Source organism: Panulirus ornatus, chromosome 68 (genome assembly GCF_036320965.1).
Source record: "Panulirus ornatus isolate Po-2019 chromosome 68, ASM3632096v1, whole genome shotgun sequence".
Taxonomy (NCBI): Eukaryota; Metazoa; Arthropoda; class Malacostraca; order Decapoda; family Palinuridae; genus Panulirus; species Panulirus ornatus.
In genome coordinates this window covers 6,799,369-6,819,264 of record NC_092291.1, presented here as the reverse complement: position 1 = coordinate 6,819,264, position 19,896 = coordinate 6,799,369, and the positions used below count along the sequence as shown (strand labels likewise).

At 38.7% G+C, this 19,896-nt stretch overlaps 1 protein-coding gene across 2 annotated transcripts in view; it reads left to right on the top strand.

Moving 5' to 3' along the window:
• pigeon (protein) overlaps positions 1–19,896 on the top strand; it is a 54,731-nt gene that overhangs the window by 11,385 nt on the left and 23,450 nt on the right. For both annotated transcript variants that reach the window (XM_071659804.1, XM_071659803.1), the window contains 7 exons: positions 820–904; positions 1,410–1,592; positions 3,946–4,031; positions 4,431–4,598; positions 11,002–11,161; positions 11,780–11,910; positions 14,212–14,403. In XM_071659804.1, the coding sequence (XP_071515905.1) occupies positions 820–904; positions 1,410–1,592; positions 3,946–4,031; positions 4,431–4,598; positions 11,002–11,161; positions 11,780–11,910; positions 14,212–14,403 (1,005 nt within the window). The remainder of the gene's footprint in view (positions 1–819; positions 905–1,409; positions 1,593–3,945; positions 4,032–4,430; positions 4,599–11,001; positions 11,162–11,779; positions 11,911–14,211; positions 14,404–19,896) is intronic.

The window sequence follows — 19,896 nt, the reverse complement described above, 5'->3', positions numbered from 1 at the left end:
GATATCCTTTGGACTAAGCTAATTGAGATAACTTAAGATGGTTCCTTTAACCTGTCAAATTTTTTGCTTAGCTAAGTTGGTTGAATCTCACATTTTTTTTATGGCTTGTCTGCCATAGAACGCTAGCTATAATGGAAGATTTCTTTTTCTCTGATGGCATGTATGAACTGGAGTGACTAAGAAATGCCATCTGTCCATCTCTTTCTTTAATTTCTCTTTGGACACATGATTGTGATATAAGCACTGTTGAGATTGTCTTTTTAGTACCATTTTTAGAGTAAGAGTCATAAACTAATTTTCAGTTTCTGATTGGCACAAGCATATTTGAATTGGTGGCTTAGTGGTTACTTTCCTAATTTAGTCTTCTAGCAAGGTTAAAGCAGGAACCCTTTCAGATCATAAGTGTCACCATATAAGAAAATGCTTATTTTCATCCAAACTAGTTCTTAGAATCTGGGAGTGGATAAAGATAGAAATAGAAGAATCACAGGCAGTTATGGTGCTGTGCAGGTAGAGGTTGGCAGGGTAAAAGATGGAGTCCTGGCATTTAAGAAGTATATATAGAAAACTAGAAATATGGTGAAAGAAATAAGTGAAGTAGTATATATGTGTATAGGTATGTCTCATTACAGAAATATGGTGAGACAACTGGAAACCATGCAGTGTGTGGATGTGGTTTTGCATCAGCCATCCTCTGTATGTTACAGTGTGAGGAAGCATATAGCTTGCAGATGGGCTTAGATTTTTTTCTGTACATTTAGTATTTTACATTATATAAAGAACCATTGGTAGGCAAATCTAAATCTGTTACTTTTTCAGCTTGAATTTCTTCACACAGAAGAAAGTGGGAAGCCCCTAGAAGATAGCTGGATTGCCAAACTGCTTGTATTTGTTCACAGAGAATGTAAGTGCTGATGCAAAAGATATTTTGATATTGGATACCCTAATTTTCACCATTACATTCAGGTTTTATGTAAGTAAATATATGCTGCTCACCAAGAGTCTTTGTTCTTGTAGAGTTCTGATATATTCAGAACTGTTTTCCTTACTCTGAATGCCAAGAATCCTAGTGTTCCTTAACAGAAGATGTATCTCAGCCACTTTTGTTCTACCTGTGTTCCTTCTACACCCAGATTTGCATAGCTGTCTATTTATACTATACCTAAAACAAGATCCAGCATATAGCAGGACTCGTTCAGAATCTCTTCCAGGCACTTTTCACTAGTTCGCATGAAAAATGGATTGCGTTGCAAATTTTAGTAACTATCTTTTGTACTTTCTATTTAAGCATCTTTATTCCACAAAATGTTATTCCGAATAAGAATTTCACAAGCTGTTAGATGCTATATGAAAGTTATTAAGAGATGAAAAATTTATTGAAAATTTATTTATTTGATTTTCTGTTGCAGCCATTGCTATCTATTCATTTCCTCTAAGCCTGAAGGAAGGGACATCATGGATTGTTGAAGACCAGCCACTGACAGAGTCAGTGGTTCGGTCATTTGTGTGGGCTCAGTGGGAACCTCATCACAACCACCTGTATTATCTGCATTATCGTCCTCCTCCAGAAGCTGGTTTAACACTTGGTGCAAGTAAGACTACTCTCAGTATGTAGTTCATAATATTGATAAGGAAAACCTTTAAACTTTGATATTTTTTCTGTAGTGACCAACATGGCTTGGGCAAAATATGCTTCAATCAAAGGCCCTCTCATGATTTCAAGTCATATATACTTGTATTTATATTGATTAAATGAATAGGTTTTCTGAACAGAATGGCCTCATGAAGAATCTTGAGCATAAATTTTGACTACTTTGAATTTTGCATTTAGGAAAGGCATGAATTATAAAGGGTATTTTTTTTCTTTCTACATATTTGTATTCAGCCAGCTTTAGTGAGGTAGTGCCAGGAATAGACAATAATGGCCTCATTTGCTGACATCCACTCTCTAGTTGTCATGTATGATACATCAAAATAGAACCCCTTGTGTATACCCAATCTCCACAGACATTTCTGTGGTTTCCTCTGACTGCTTCATATTCCCTGGTTTAACCCACTTATAGCTTGTCAACCCATGCTTGCCACATTACTCCAGTTCTCACTGTCCTGTGCACACTTACCATCCTGCAAGTTCAAGCCCTGATAACTCAAAGCCTCATTCACATCATCCTTCCATCTTCTTGGCCTTCCCCTCCACCCTTGCTTCCTCCACTTCTGACATGTACATCCTCTTAGTCTTTCATCACTCATCCTCTTCATATGTCCAAGCCATTACAGCTTACCCTGTTCAGCTCACTCAGTCATACTCTGCTTAGTACCTTACTGTCATATGCTGTGGTTCCTTACACAATCAACCCTCCTCACACCACTTATTGTCTTCAAACATCTCATTTCCAGTACATCCACCCCCATCCATTCTTTGGCAATTAGGTCCCACAACTTGCATCCATATACCATCATTGGGACTACTTTACCTTCAGACATACCCTTTTTCGCCCTCATTGAGAGTAATTTCTCTTCACACACACGCCTCATTGAACCTGGGACCTTTACCCCAACTGACCCACACTGGTTCACTTTAGCCCCCATTGTTCCATCTACTGCCACATCCATTTCCAGGTATCTAAAGCACCACTTCTTCCAGGTTTTCTCCATTTAAACGCACACTCAGATCACAATGCTAAACCTCATAACCTTAATCTTTATTCACAGTGACTCTCAACTTCCTTCTTTTACAAACTTTTCCAGACTCACACACAAGCTTCTGCAGTTTCTCTCTTAAGTGTACCACCAGAGCCAGGTCATTAGCAAACAACAACAGAATCACCTCCTTAACCCACCTTAACCCCCAGCATACTGTAGACCAGCCCCTCTCTCCAAGACCCTTGCATTTACCTCCCTCACCACCCCATCCATAAACAGATTAAACAGCCATGATGACCTCACATACCCTTGACACAGACCCACCATCATTTGGGGTTGTGATGATAGCAGGGCAGAGCTTTTATGCAAGTGTTAGTTTGCTGATGACACCTGACTCTAATGAACTATGTCCCTGTTTGTTTAGCTATTTTGCCAACTTAGCTGCAGAAGAAAGATCTGAAACACAATTTGTTACACTTCAGGAAGTAGTTGATTATCTGGAAGGTATTTGATGGCCAGACATTCTTACCCAATACTCATACTGTTTATGAGACTCACCCCACACTATATTCTTTGCAAAGATGTACTCCTCAGTGTGCTCATAAATACATGAGATATATTGTTCCTATACAGGTGATTATATCCCTGGGGATAGGGGAGAAAGAATACTTCCCACGTATTCCCTGCGTGTCGTAGAAGGCGACTAAAAGGGAAGGGAGCGGGAGGCTGGAAATCCTCCCCTCATTTTTTTTTTTTCCAAAAGAAGAAACAGAGAAAGGGGCCAGGTGAGGATATTCCCTCAAAGGCGCAGTCCTCATCCTCTGTTCTTAACGCTACCTCGCTAATGCGGGAAATGGCGATTAGTATAGAAAAAAAAAATACGGGTGATTATTAGACCAAACTGAGGAAATTACTGCTTTTGTGTGAAATTTGGTTTCTGAAACTATAATAATGAAATAGATATAACAATTCACAGCTATATCTTGGTAATGAAAGGTTTGGAATTTGTTACAGCATAGTAGAAACTACTAATGTCACGTAGAATGCATATATTGTAGAATGATCCTTAATACCATAACTTGTTGCTTAATGTAGTAAAGTTTAGAATGCTATGATGGATTGTGTTCCAGCACCTTGTAATTGTAATGCATAGAAAGAGGATGGATTCTTAACAAATAGATAGATAGTGTTAGTATGTGTATGAACCAGTCTGCTTACTTTTTTGTTTTTTGATTTTGTTTTATTTAGACTAAACAGTATGGGTTAATTCTAATCCAGTTGGTATTTTTTTCTTAATTAAAGTTGGTGAAACAGAAGAAGATGCTCTCCGGCCACGACCAATGCTCACAGCTTTACAGTTTCACCCAAGCAAACCTCACGAAACTGTGGTAAGTGGTTCTCACTTGTTATATCATACTTTTCTGTTAGAATTGTAGATCTTGTTATTGGATTTGTTCAGAGTTTTAAAAGAATTATTACTATCATACATCCAGAAACAATTAATTATTGTATTATCTGGAATCTAAAGAATATTCAAGGGTAATTTACAGTAAATACACTCAGTAATGTGACTGTTGTTTATCTTATGATTAGTCATATCACAGAAACTTCAAGAATGAGTTGCATGAATTTGTAGTCGTCAGAATGCCTTTTTGTGTATCGTCACATGATTATTGCTCATTACGTGTATAATGCATCTTTTAAAGTTGAAGTTTTTTTACCATGTTTTATGATTGTTTAATCGTATTTTCCTTCATTGAAAATGTGTCTATATCTTTATTATTCAGCTAAATGTTCCTCTTGAACTCTCGGGTCTAGAGCATTCTCCCCTTGACTTGAGTGGTGACTACCGAGACCAAGGTCTGTTGCATTCTGCAGGAGATGCCTGGCTTGACTTGCGCGTTGTAACCTCACCCTCAGGTGCTGTCTGCATCTGTCACCATTACATTTATAAGGTTAGGTTTATTTTCTCTGTTTAGATTGATTTTATGGATATTTAAGCGTAAGAAAAGCATTTATGACATTTCTGCCTTTCTAAACGTTTTCTGTTATAGGAATTTTTACTATGACAGTGGGCATCTCACAAGTTTGTTTTTTGTTGAATGAGTCCCTGGTAAGATTTTGTCTTGTTTAGGATATTTGAGAGAGAAATCTTGCTTATCAGAGTGTTTGTGTAAGATTCTGTGTACAAGACCTTCCTATAGATACAGAAAATGGCTTAAAAAGTAGAAATAAGATAGAGAAATAGATCTTATAATGAATGATGTAGCATGCATTAATGAACAGAAGTCATGGATGTTGAATAACATAATAGGCCATAAATTGGTGGTATTCTTAAAAGAAAAGCCAAACACTGACATTTTTCCAGACTTGTAGGTGATGACATTTCAAGTCTGATATTTTCTCCTGAAATATCGTACTTGACCTGGATCCTATGGGGTATATTAAGTGTACACATTCGTACAGATAACGCACCTCTATGTTCAACATTTTTAGCGTTTTAGATTGAAGATATCCTTCACACTGCCTTCATACTCCCTAACTATTTATTCCACAGTTCAGTTGAGACTTGCATCTCCTCTCTCCCTTCCATTCTTAGAAATACTTTGGTTCCATAGTCAAGAATCAGCAGTCATTTGTCTAACATCCTCATGTGAAATACCCTGAAATTTTGATAGTTTACTCTGAATATGTCCTTTCATTCTTGGTTTACCAGTTTACTTTTACCTTCTGTACTTTCTACTTTGCCATTATAGAGAAACTACCCTCACATAGGCTTCATATTTCACTTAGTTGAACCCTCAAAGCATCCTCTCTTTCATGTAACCTTTCTTTGAACCTATGACATACACATCTTTGTATATATCAGGCCTTTACTCTTTTTAGTATATCCACCTCTACTGCTTTCATTTTTTAATGTATTCTATCCAAACTCAGAAGAGCTAGTTTTCACAGGTTCACATAATAGATGAATTAAGAACATTATGAGGAGCATCTTGCTCATACTTCAATGATTCATCAAACTGTCTGAGCACCTTCAGCTCTTCTCCCGTGCAATACTCTATTATCAGCCTTTGTACATTCACTGCACTGATCTTCACTTCCAGATGCCTAAACTCTAAAGGAGGGATATCTTTGTGTGTAACATGTTTTAGTATGTTGGAGGGAACAGAGGAATGAGATCGAAATGTCAGAAAAATGAAGAGTGAATGATAGTGGAACTTATATGAAAATGTATAAGAGGCAACCAAAAAAGTGTTGAAGAGTGGGAAGAGAATTGAGAAAGCTGAGAGTACAAGTAACTGAAATAAAGGTTTCTGGAATGAAATAGAGAAGTTGAAAAGAGAATTAGATGTTTGAGGAAAAGGAATATGAGCATGCTCTCAGAACACAGTGAAGTATTGAATAGATTGAAGGAACAGATTGTAGTTTTTATTGTGAGCTGTAGATGATGGTGAGGCAAAAATATCACCAGTGGGTATGTATAAAGAGAAATATTATCTGTGAGTGCTAAAGTCACAAGTTAGGAAACTGAGTGATACAGATAATGAAAGGTGAGAAGTCTAGTTGAACATCAAAATTTACAGGAGAGGTGATGAAGTGGATGAATTACTACAAAAATGATTTCATTTGATATTTGTTATTTAAGTCTGGAGAAATAGAAATGTGTCCTTTAAAGATGTAGTGATTCTCAATGCTAGCTGAAAGCTGGCAGATTTATGTCTCCTTTTGTTTTAGGGTCTTTTACTTAAACAGGAAAGATAAAGGATAATGATCATGGAAATAAGATTTTTTTTTTTTTTTTTCCCGCTGTCTCCCGCATTTGCGAGGTAGCGCAAGGAAACAGACGAAAGAAATGGCCCAACCCACCCCCATACACAGTGTATATACATACACGTCCACACACGCAAATATACATACCTATACATCTCAATGTACACATATATATACACACACAGACACATACATATATACCCATGCACACAATTCACACTGTCTGCCTTTATTCATTCCCATCGCCACCTCGCCACACATGGAATACCATCCCCCTCCCCCCTCATGTGTGCGAGGTAGCACTAGGAAAAGACAACAAAGGCCCCATTCGTTCACACTCAGTCTCTAGCTGTCATGCAATAATGCCCGAAACCACAGCTCCCTTTCCACATCCAGGCAACACAAAACTTTCCATGGTTTACCCCAGACGCTTCACATGCCCTGATTCAATCCACTGACAGCACGTCAACCCCGGTATACCACGTCGATCCAATTCACTCTATTCCTTGCCCTCCTTTCACCCTCCTGCATGTTCAGGCCCCGATCACACAAAATCTTTTTCACTCCATCTTTCCACCTCCAATTTGGTCTCCCACTTCTCCTCGTTCCCTCCACCTCGGACACATATATCCTCTTGGTCAATCTTTCCTCACTCATTCTCTCCATGTGCCCAAACCATTTCAAAACACCCTGTTCTGCTCTCTCAACCACGCTCTTTTTATTTCCACACATCTCTCTTACCCTTATATTACTTACTCGATCAAACCACCTCACACCACACATTGTCCTCAAACATCTCATTTCCAGTACATCCGCCATCCTGCGCACAACTCTATCCATAGCCCACGCCTTGCAACCATACAACATTGTTGGAACCACTATTCCTTCAAACATACCCATTTTTGCTTTCCGAGTTAATGTTCTCGACTTCCACACATTCTTCAAGGCTCCCAGGATTTTCGCCCCCTCCCCCACCCTATGATTCACTTCCGTTTCCATGGTTCCATCCGCTGCCAGATCCACTCCCAGATATCTAAAACACTTTACTTCCTCCAGTTTTTCTCCATTCAAACTTACCTCCCAATTGACTTGACCCTCAACCCTACTGTACCTAATAACCTTGCTCTTATTCACATTTACTCTTAACTTTCTTCTTTCACACACTTTACCAAACCCAGTCACCAGCTTCTGCAGTTTCTCACATTAATCAGCCACCAGCGCTGTATCATCAGCGAACAACAACTGACTCACTTCCCAAGCTCTTTCATCCACAACAGACTTCATACTTGCCCCTCTTTCCAAAACTCTTGCATTCACCTCCCTAACAACCCCATCCATAATCAAATTAAACAACCATGGAGACATCACACACCCCTGCCGCAAACCTATATTCACTGAGAACCAATCACTTTCCTCTCTTCCTACACGTACACATGCCTTACATCCTCGATAAAAACTTTTCACTGCTTCTAACAACTTGCCTCCCACACCATATATTCTTAATACCTTCCACAGAGCATCTCTATCAACTCTAACATATGCCTTCTCCAGATCCATAAATGCTACATACAAATCCATTTGCTTTTCTAAGTATTTCTCACATACATTCTTCAAAGTAAACACCTGATCCACACATCCTCTACCACTTCTGAAACCACACTGCTCTTCCCCAATCTGATGCTCTGTACATGCCTTCACCCTCTCAATCAATACCCTCCCATATAATTTACCAGGAATACTCAACAAACTTATACCTCTGTAATTTGAGCACTCACTCTTATCCCCTTTGCCTTTGTACAATGGCACTATGCACGCATTCTGCCAATCCTCAGGCACTTCACCATGAGTCATACATACATTAAATAACCTTACCAACGAGTCAACAATACAGTCACCCCCTTTTTTAATAAATTCCACTGCAATACCATCCAAACCTGCTGCCTTGCCGGCTTTCATCTTCCGCAAAGCTTTTACTACCTCTTCTCTGTTTACCAAATCATTTTCCCTAACCCTCTCACTTTGCACACCACCTCGACCAAAACACCCTAAATCTGCCACTCTATCATCAAACACATTCAACAAACCTTCACAATACTCACTCCATCTCCCTCTCACATCACCACTACTTGTTATCACCTCCCCATTTGCGCCCTTCACTGAAGTTCCCATTTGCTCCCTTGTCTTACGCACTTTATTTACCTCCTTCCAGAACATCTTTTTATTCTCCCTAAAATTTAATGATACTCTCTCACCCCAACTCTCATTTGCCCTCTTTTTCACCTCTTGCACCTTTCTCTTGACCTCCTGTCTCTTTCTTTTATACTTCTCCCACTCAATTGCATTTTTTCCCTGCAAAAATCGTCCAAATGCCTCTCTCTTCTCTTTCGCTAATAATCTTACTTCTTCATCCCACCACTCACTACCCTCTCTAATCAACCCACCTCCCACTCTTCTCATGCCACAAGCATCTTTTGCGCACTCCATCACTGCTTCCCTAAATACATCCCATTCCTCCCCCACTCCCCTTACTTCCATTGTTCTCACCTTTTTCCATTCTGTACTCAGTCTCTCCTGGTACTTCCTCACACAAGTCTCCTTCCCAAGCTCACTTACTCTCACCACCCTCTTCACCCCAACATTCACTCTTCTTTTCTGAAAACCCATACAAATCTTCACCTTAGCCTCCACAAGATAATGATCAGACATCCCTCCAGTTGCACGTCTCAGCACATTAACATCCAAAAGTCTCTCTTTCGCACGCCTGTCAATTAACACGTAACCCAATAACGCTCTCTGGCCATCTCTCCTACTTACATACGAATACTTATGTATATCTCGCTTTTTAAACCAGGTATTCCCAATCACCAGTCCTTTTTCAACACATAAATCTACAAGCTCTTCACCATTTGCATTTACAACACTGAACACCCCATGTATACCATATAAACTATTTATATGTATACCATATAAACTATTAAAAAATTTGAATTGAATATGTATGGATATATTTAAACTTTGTGAATGCATAGTTTTATCATAAGGCACAGAAATTGCCTGTAAAGTACACAGAATTATGGTAAGCTGGTGGAGAGATCAAAGGGAATATCATATAGGGGCAAGGATGTGTTGACCAAATGCATACCTTGAGTAAGTCCAAAATAGAAATGGTAGAAAATAAGAGAATGTATGTTTTTGAAATGTGTTGCTGTTGGAAATTCTTGTGTTGGAGTTGATAAATATGATTTGGAAAATGAAATTAATGTATGAAGAAATCTTTTAGGCAGTAGAGAGATTCTGTTGAAGCAGTGAAGCATACGTCAAGAGTTTCAGGAGAATGAGTGATTAGTTTAAGTTAATTTTGAGTGAAAATGATTACATTGTGATTGTTTCATTTCACAAAGATTAGTGAGAAGGTTCATTGCTTTTAATGCAAGTGTTGATGTGGAATAAAAGTTATACAGGAAATTGAAAACTGATATGTTGTGTGTGGATGATGATACCCTAATGACATCAGAATCAGCAAAACTGAGACATAGTTGTGAGAAAATTTGGTAAAGTATAGGGAATGGACAAAAAGAATACTACCTACATATTTCTCGGTTGTTGTAAAAGAAGACTGAGACTAAGACTAAGAAGGGTAGGAGAAGGAGGAAGGGGATTTTGCTGGAAATCCTCCCCTTCTGCAATATTACTTTCCATAGGGAGGGATGCAGGAAGTGGCTATGGGAGGATTTTTACTCAAAGGCTTCGTCATTGGTTCCTGTTGCTGTCTTGTTGAAGTGGGAAACAGCACACTGATATAAAAGAAAAAGTGGAGCATGAACAGTAATAAAAGCATTGTCATAATGTTAAAGAAATGGGAGTTAGAATATGAGCTGCACTTGGGTAAAATAAAAAGGAAAGTGTAGCAGCTGAAACATTCAAACAATACTTTCAGCTCATATGGAGTAATGACATAAGCTAACTAATATCTGAAAGCATCCTTGAAGACATTTGAATTATGACAGAGTTTGTTGAAAGTTTTACTGCCCATTTTGTTTTTTACATATGAAACATATGTCCATGAAATTAGCCAGACAAATACAATTAAAGGTGTATTTCTTTTAGAGTAGAGATTACAGCATGAATAAAATAAGACCTTATAAAGTTAAGGGGTGGGGTTCTTGGGAATTGATTGATTGAACACAGTGAACTTAGGTTGATAATTGATAGGTAGACAAAGTCGATGATTGAGATGACATAGGCATCTGAGGGAAAATTAGATAATTGTATATTTGTGTAAAGAGAGCAGCATTTGATATGGATTATAGAAGAACATTAAAGATAAGGTGCAAGGCTTATTAGAGAAAGGTCATGCATAATACACTTAAATTTTGGAAGTATCTGTAAAAATGTAATTAAATCTTATTGTGTTGAAGATATTCTGCAGGAAACAGTCTTATTTGCAATAAATAAAGGCCTGAAGGATAAAGATAAATTGAAGAATTTTTTCCATTCTGCATTATTGTTTAAACTCAAAGTTATTGAGAATATTGATATCTCTTTCTCGCTGTGGCTAATGTTATTATTTAAGGATAATTGCAGTCAAGACTGGCCGAAACTCCAGCTGACCCTGAGAGCTGTGCGGTGTATCTCGCATACTCTGTGACCCTTCTCCACCATGGCTGTGTCCTACATTCTGTTGTCCCTGGTGTTCCCTGGGGACATGCACACTCTGCTCTGCCTACTTATTCTCTTTTTGGTGGTAAGAGTCTTTCCTTTATCATCAGTTGTCTGTGAATTATAATACTGGTAGTGCTTAGAATAGTTCCTGTCACTGCCATGTGGATACTAAGTGATCCTTTTCAAAGTGACCCATTGCCACAGTTTCTTTAAGCTTGACCAGATTCAGTTCTAGAAACCTTTTCCTTCGATGATATTTTTCCCTGAACTTCATGAACTGGACTTCAGATGATTAGAATTCTGCTGTGTGTTGATGAAAATTTTTGCCACATTTCACAAAAGATATAGAGCATACTGTTTGTGAATTGTCAGGATTGATATAGTAATACTTTATATTCTTGTAAGATGTTGCATGGCCAGTACAGGAAATTCAGTATATTGTGCCCTTATTTGTAGAAGGAAAAGAAATATGAGATTTATGGATAGATAGTTTTTCAGTGATTAATTAATCTGATTGTGTGCATTACTTTTTAAGTATATTCATCAGAATATTTATGAGCATTAGGGAATAGACATAATGTGGTTATATAGGTATCAGTTGTGTATTGCTTTAGCTCTTCAAATGCTTGTATAGGAGAACTTGTCAGGGGTAAATAGTTATTATGTCAATTGTCTGCAACAAAGCTGTGGTGTGTTACAGAACACTACTTGTTGGTGATCGTCCCAGGAGTCTGCATGCATATGCTGGATATTGGATTGGACCATATGCCTAATAATCATATTGTCACCACTCCACCATCACAACTCCTACCTAATGCTCAACTCTTCCAGGTGAGAAGACTGAATATAAGGTGAAAAGAATTTCAGAATGGAGAGATAAGATGTACATAAATGTGCCCAGGCCTTGGTATTCTGAGGTTCTGTATTCCCATCCCTGTTGAGTTACAAGTGAAAGGAAGATGGTAAGAGTTTTTTGAAGAGCTTATGAATGTGGGAGAAAGGGAGGCAGCAGTTATTACATGCATGGGTATAGAGGAGGAAGGGAACAGAATACAAGTGCAGGGGCCTATAACAAAGAGGGAGGCTGATGGTAGAAAAGGCACCTGGAGTGGATGGGATTACAGCTGAAATGCTGAAGTATGGGAGAGAAAGTGTCATAGAGTGGATGCATCTGTGATTTAGCGTGGAAACAAGGTTGTGCCTGAGGACTGGATGAAAGCTACTCTTGTTCCTTTATTCAAAGGAAAAGGTGTGAAGAATATATGTAGCAATTATAGGGGAATAAGTCTGTTAAGTATTCCAGGAAAAGTGTATGCAAGAGTATGAATTGACAGAGTGATAGAAGTGACTAAATGCAGAATAAGAGAAGAGCAGGGGGTTTTTAGGAAAGGTAGGGGATGTGTGGATCAGATTTTTGTTTTAAAGATGATCGTGGAAAAGTATCTAACAAAAGGTAAGAAGTTGTACACAGCTTTTATGGATCTGGAGAAAGTGTATGACAGAGTCGAGTAGAATGCTTTGTGGGATGTGTTAAGGATATATGGAATAGGGGGACAACTGTTGGATGGTGTAAAAGCCTTCTATAAAGGGGCAAATACATGTGTAAGAGTGGATGGAGATCTGAGTGAAAGTTTTGGGATATATGTTGGTGTGAGGCAGGGCTGTGTGATGTCACTTTGGCCTTTTGAAATATATATACATATATATATATATATATATATATATATATATATGGATGGAATGATAAGAGAAATGAAAGCAAAATAGGGAAAAGTGGTGGAGAGATGGAGTGTGGCAGTGAGATGTGGCTAGTGGCAAGCCTGTTTGCGGATGATACTGTGTTGTTTGCAGAGAGTGAAGAAGGGTTGCAGGAGGTTGTAAGTGTGTTTTATGATGTGTGTAAGTGGGGGAGATTGAAGATAAATGCAAGTAAAGGTAAAGTAATGGTGTTTGATAGAAAATAGAGTGAAAGTATAGATTTTGTGAAACCATGTAGAGTGAAAGAAGAAAGTGTACTAAATTGTGCTGTTGATATGGGGAGAAAAAGACAGGAAGAAGTCAGGGAGTTTAAGTATGTGGGAGCTGTCGTGGGTAAGTGTGGTGATATGGAAGGAGAGATAAGGGAGAGAGCAGTACAGGGTAGAAGAGTCATTGGGTCCCTTAATAGAATAATGAAGGGTCAAAGTGTAAGTATGAGAGTGAAGAGAGAATTAAGGGACAGCATAGTCCTCCCAACCCTGACCTATGCAGCCAAAACATGGACGTGGAATGAGGCACAGAGTTCAAGAATCCAGGCTTTGGAAACGAACAATATGATGAGAGCATGTGATGTTACTAAATGGAATGATGAAAGAAATGAAAGGGTGTATGAGAGATGTGGTATGGCAAAGAATGCAAAGGGAATGAATTGCAGAGTGGTAGAATGGGTGAAATGTAACACCTTGAGGTGGTTTTGGCATGTGGAAAGAATGCAAGACTTGGAGTTTACGAGGAGAGTGTATGATAGTACAATTAAAGGGATTGATGTGAGTGGAAGACCACCTGTGACATGGGCAAATAGGGTAGAGCAATACTGGAGGGAGAGAAACAGTAGGAATGTTTGAAATGGTATATGCAAGGGAGACATGTAAGGACAAGGTTAAGTGGAGACTCTTTTGCCATGGCCACCCATTGATGAGAGTTCCCTGAGGGAACAGGCATCAGAGATATAGATAGATAGGAGAAGAAAATAAGATAGGTCTGTTTGATGAGATGTACTTACATATCAGACTATGCAGGGAGGGTTAAATTAAGTTGCAGTTAAAGTTGTAGGGTTAAATGGTCATACAAAGAGAGTGAAATAAGGAGAAATTGTGAAAGTGATTAAATTGTACATAATAAGTAGGTTTAGGAGTATGAGGAAACTACACATGAAATGGAAGAAAAATGTAGAATTTATGCAAGATAGGTTCAGCTTCAATGAATTTATGAATTTCAGAAGTTACCATAATGACTGAAAAGATGTTGCATATTCCATCCTGTTGTACTTATGGTGAGCAAATTGTTGGATTGGAGTGAAGATAATGAACTGCTAGTTATAGTCAATGTAATTATCTCTGAACCTCTTTGTAAATCTTGTTATCAATTTTCTAGATATGTGGAGGCAAAGTCATCTCAGGTCGCAGCATAACATTTGTAGATGGGGTAAACCAAATGACTGTAGAAGTTCGTGTGACAAAGGAATCTCTGTTTTCATTGTTCAAGAGTTCTCCCATCCTAAGCACACGCTTAGCAATCCTGCATTTAGCATCTGTCCATGATAAAGATCATGATCTTTCACGAAAGGTAGGCCATAAAAGAATTTTACCTTTGTAGGTGAAAAATCTTGAAGACACTTTTTAACATTTTTGCATGCAATATGCTGTATCATTTAATCTTTTCAGTATAAAGAATTCTATTCAAAAGGCAGTGAATCCATGATTTGTAAAGTGTGCATGTGGAATAGGTGACAATCTTTGCTGTGTAATATTTCCCATGAGAGCACATGATTTAATCATTATTTGCAATATAAAAAGTGTTCAGTAGCTTCTGCATTTAATCTCAAAGAATGAAAATGGATCTTTTTTTAGCCACTTTTGCATAGGCTTACATATCAAGTTAGTTTATCTAATTGAACTTATAATCTTAGGGACTGTTGCCAAACTGTCTAGGAAGATCTTGTATGACAATGACATTTTTTGACATTATTAGCATACCCTGAAAATATATAAAAACTCTCTACTCACCTGTATATGACAAGTATCATGTTTAATACAAGCAGAGGTTGATGGCTATGGCTTGTGTTCTACCTCACATTGCTCCAGTCCTCTGGCAAACTATCTAACGAGCTTGTATCTTTTGAAAAACTAGCAAAAGCAGTTCTCAGATTCAGTTCTCTTATCAAGATTTGCTCCAGGGCAAAAATGATTAGACGTGGAGTCTTCTTTCCTCAGAATACAGTCATAAGTGATTTGTTACTTTCATATATGATGTTGAAAATATTGTTTCAATTTTGTAAAGAATGTAGGAAAATGATAATGCAGATATTATTGTTAGCTTGCTTTCTTGGATTAATGAATATACTGACTGGTTATATACGGATAAGATCTTATCACAAACAAAACATTACATACATTTGTTGCGAGGGATGCAATTGATTCAGGGTATCTGCATTTGTTCATACTGTATTTGTATTCATTCAGTAGGTATATGGAGTTTGTCATGTGTATCTCTGCACTTTTAAACTTTGGCCTGCAATCTGCAGTACACAGGTCTGCTATGACATATGCAGTGTGCCAGTAGACTGGCAAAACTTTTGGCAGCAGTGTTTTAAATTCTCAGATGATGTATGATTCCACAGCAGGAAAAAATATCATGCGTCTTGGGCAGCAGTAAATCATCAAAGAGATAGTTGTAGTTGTCTCATGAGGGTGGGAGCCAGATTTACATGGCAATAATTAAAGTAAGTTTTATGGTAAAATAAATGATTTCTTTTGTATTAGTGTTTATAATTTTGATGAAAATAAGGTTATTTTTTTATCTCGTCATGAAAATATTGTATGTTTGTAAATGTGTGAATACATAATGCATAGAATATATTCTTTCAAACTATTCGCCATTTCCCGCATTAGTGAGGTAGCGTTAAGAACAGAGGACTGGGCCTTTGAGGGAATATCCTCACCTGGCCCCTTTCTCTGTTCCTTCTTTTGGAAAATTAAAAAAAATAGTGAAAGGGGAGGATTTCCAGCCCCCTGCTCCCTCCCCTTTTAGTCACCTTCTGTGACACGCAGATAGAATATATATATATATATATATATATATATATATATATATATATATATATATATATATATATATATATATATATACATGCCCATACATCTCAGTGTACACATGTATGTGCACGCACGGACTCATACATATATGCACATGCACACAATTCACACAGTCTGCCTTTATATATATATATATATTATCCTGGGGATAGGGGAGAAAGAATACTTCCCACGTATTCCTTGCGTGTCGTAGAAGGCGACTAAAAGGGAAGGAAGCGGGGGGCTGGAAATCCTCCCCTCTCATTTTTTTTTAATTTTCCAAAAGAAGGAACAGAGAAGGGGCCACGTGAGGATATTCTCTCAAAGGCCCAATCTGTTCTTGACGCTACCTCGCTAATGCGGGAAATGGCGAATAGTATAAAAGAAAATATATATATATATATATATATATATATATATATATATATATATATATATATATATATATATATATATTTTTTTTTCATACTATTCGCCATTTCCCGCGATAGCGGGGTAGAGTTAAGAACAGAGGACTGGGCCTTTGAGGGAATATCCTTACCCGGCCTCCTTCTCTGTTCCTTCTTTTGGAAAATTAAAAAAAAACAAGAGGGGAGGATTTCCAGCCCCCCGCTCCCTTCCCTTTTAGTCGCCTTCTACGACACGCAGGGAATACATGGGAAGTATTCTTTCTCCCCTATCCCCTGGGATAATATATATATATATATATATATATATATATATATATATATATATATATATATATATATATATATATATATATATATATATTGCTGTGTAGGTATGTATATTTGCGTGTGTGGGCGTATGTATATACATGTGTATGGGGGGGGGTTGGGCCATTTCTTTTGTCTGTTTCCTTGCGCTACCTCGCAAACGCGGGAGACAGCGACAAAGTATAATAAAAAATAAAAAAAATAATATATATTGTTGTAGGTTATATGGTAGGGCATGCTCACATACACTATTTACGTGTTGTACAGTTAGATTCTCTAACGTGCTATCTGCTGGTTGCATGAACTTATGAGAAATAACCAGTGGAGACCCTGTTGCTCCAATGTGAGACGAAGGGTATTCGATTACATAATATATATATATATATATATATATATATATATATATATATATATATATATATATATACCATCCCTGGGGATAGGGGGGAAAGAACACTTCCCATGTATTCCCTGCCTGTCGTAGAAGGCGACTAAAAGGGGAGGGAGCGGGGGGCTGGAAATCCTCCCCTCTCGTTTTTTTTTTAATTTTCCAAAAGAAGGAACAGAGGGGGCCAGGTGAGGATATTCCAAAAAAGGCCCAGTCCTCTGTTCTTAACGCTACCTCGCTAATGCGGGAAATGGTGAATAGTTTAAAAGAAAGAGAGAAAAGATATATATATATATATATATATATATATATATATATATATATATATATATATATATATATATCGAGGATGTAAGGCATGTGTACGTGTAGGAAGAGAGGAAAGTGATTGGTTCTCAGTGAATGTAGGTTTGCGGCAGGGGTGTGTGATGTCTCCATGGTTGTTTAATTTGTTTATGGATGGGGTTGTTAGGGAGGTGAATGCAAGAGTTTTGGAAAGAGGGGCAAGTATGAAGTCTGTTATGGATGAGAGAGCTTGGGAAGTGAGTCAGTTGTTGTTCGCTGATGATACTGCGCTGGTGGCTGATTCATGTGAGAAACTGCAGAAGCTGGTGACTGAGTTTGGTTAAGTGTGTGAAAGAAGAAAGTTAAGAGTAAATGTGAATAAGAGCAAGGTTATTAGGTACAGTAGGGTTGAGGGTCAAGTCAATTGGGAGGTAAGTTTGAATGGAGAAAAACTGGAGGAAGTAAAGTGTTTTAGATATCTGGGAGTGGATCTGGCAGCGGATGGAACCATGGAAATGGAAGTGGATCATAGGGTGGGGGAGGGGGCGAAAATCCTGGGAGCCTTGAAGAATGTGTGGAAGTCGAGAACATTATCTCGGAAAGCAAAAATGGGTATGTTTGAAGGAATAGTGAGTGGTTCTAACAATGTTGTATGGTTGCGAGGCATGGGCTATGGATAGAGTTGTGCGCAGGAGGGTGGATGTGCTGGAAATGAGATGTTTGAGGACAATGTGTGGCGTGAGGTGGTTTGATCGAGTAAGTAACGTAAGGGTAAGAGAGATGTGTGGAAATAAAAAGAGCGTGGTTGAGAGAGCAGAAGAGGGTGTTTTGAAATGGTTTGGGCACATGGAGAGAATGAGTGAGGAAAGATTGACCAAGAGGATATATGTGTCGGAGGTGGAGGGAACGAGGAGAAGTGGGAGACCAAATTGGAGGTGGAAAGATGGAGTGAAAAAGATTTTTTGTGATCGGGGCCTGAGCATGCAGGAGGGTGAAAGGAGGGCAAGGAATAGAGTGAATTGGATCGATGTGATATACCGGGGTTGACTTGCTGTCAGTGGAGTGAATCAGGGCATGTGAAGCGTCTGGGGTAAACCATGAAAAGCTGTGTAGGTATGTATATTTGCGTGTGTGGACGTGTATGTATATACATGTGTATGGGGGTGGGTTGGGCCATTTCTTTCGTCTGTTTCCTTGCGCTACCTCGCAAACATGGGAGACAGCGACAAAGCAAAAAAAAAAAATAAAAAATTATTTATATTCATTTTGCTTTGTCGCTGTCTCCCGCGTTAGCGAGGTAGCGCAAGGAAACAGACGAAAGAATGGCCCAACCCACCCACATACACATGTATACACATACACATCCACACACGCAAATATACATACCTATACATCTCAATGTATACATATGTATACACACAGACATATACATATATACACATGTACATAATTCATACTGTCTGCCTTTATTTATTCCCATCGCCACCTCGCCACACATGGAATAACATCCCCCTCCCCCCTCATGTGTGCGAGGTAGTGCTAGGAAAAGACAACAAAGGCCCCATTCGTTCACACTCAGTCTCTAGCTGTCATGTAATAATGCCCGAAACCACAGCTCCCTTTCCACATCCAGGCCCCATAGAACTTTCTATGGTTTACCCCAGACGCTTCACATACCCTGATTCAATCCATTGACAGCACGTCGACCCCGGTATACCACATTGATCCAGTTCACTCTATTCCTTACAAGCCTTTCACCCTCCTGCATGTTCAGGCCCCGATCACTCAAAATCTTTTTTACTCCATCTTTCCACCTTCAATTTGGTCTCCCACTTCTCCTCGTTCCCTCCACCTCCAACACATATATCCTCTTGGTCAATCTTTCCTCACTCATTCTCTCCATGTGCCCAAACCATTTCAAAACACCCTCTTCTGCTCTCTCAACCACACTCTTATTATTTCCACACATCTCTCTTACCCTTACATTACTTACTCGATCAAACCACCTCATGCCACATATTGTCCTCAAACATCTCATTTCCAGCACATCCACCCTCCTGCACACAACTCTATCCATAGCCCATGCCTCACAACTATACAACATTGTTAGAACCACTCACTATTCCTTCAAACATACCCATTTTTGCTTTCGGAGATAATGTTCTTGACTTCCAAACATTCTTCAAGGCTCCCAGGATTTTCGCCCCCTCCCCCACCCTATGATTCACTTCCACTTCCATGGTTCCATCCGCTGCCAGCTCCACTCCCAGATATCTAAAACACTTTACTTCCTCCAGTTTTTCTCCATTCAAACTTACCTCCCAATTGACTTGACTCTCAACCCTACTGTACCTAATAACCTTGATCTTATTCACATTTACTCTTAACTTTCTTCTTTCACACACTTTACCAGACTCAGTCACCAGCTTCTGCAGTTTTTCACATGAATCAGCCACCAGCGCTGTATCATCAGCGAACAACAACTGACTCACTTCCCAAGCTCTCTCATCCCCAACAGACTGCATACTTGCCCCTCTTTCCAAAACTCTTGCATTCACCTCCTTAACAACCCCATCCATAAATAAATTAAACAACC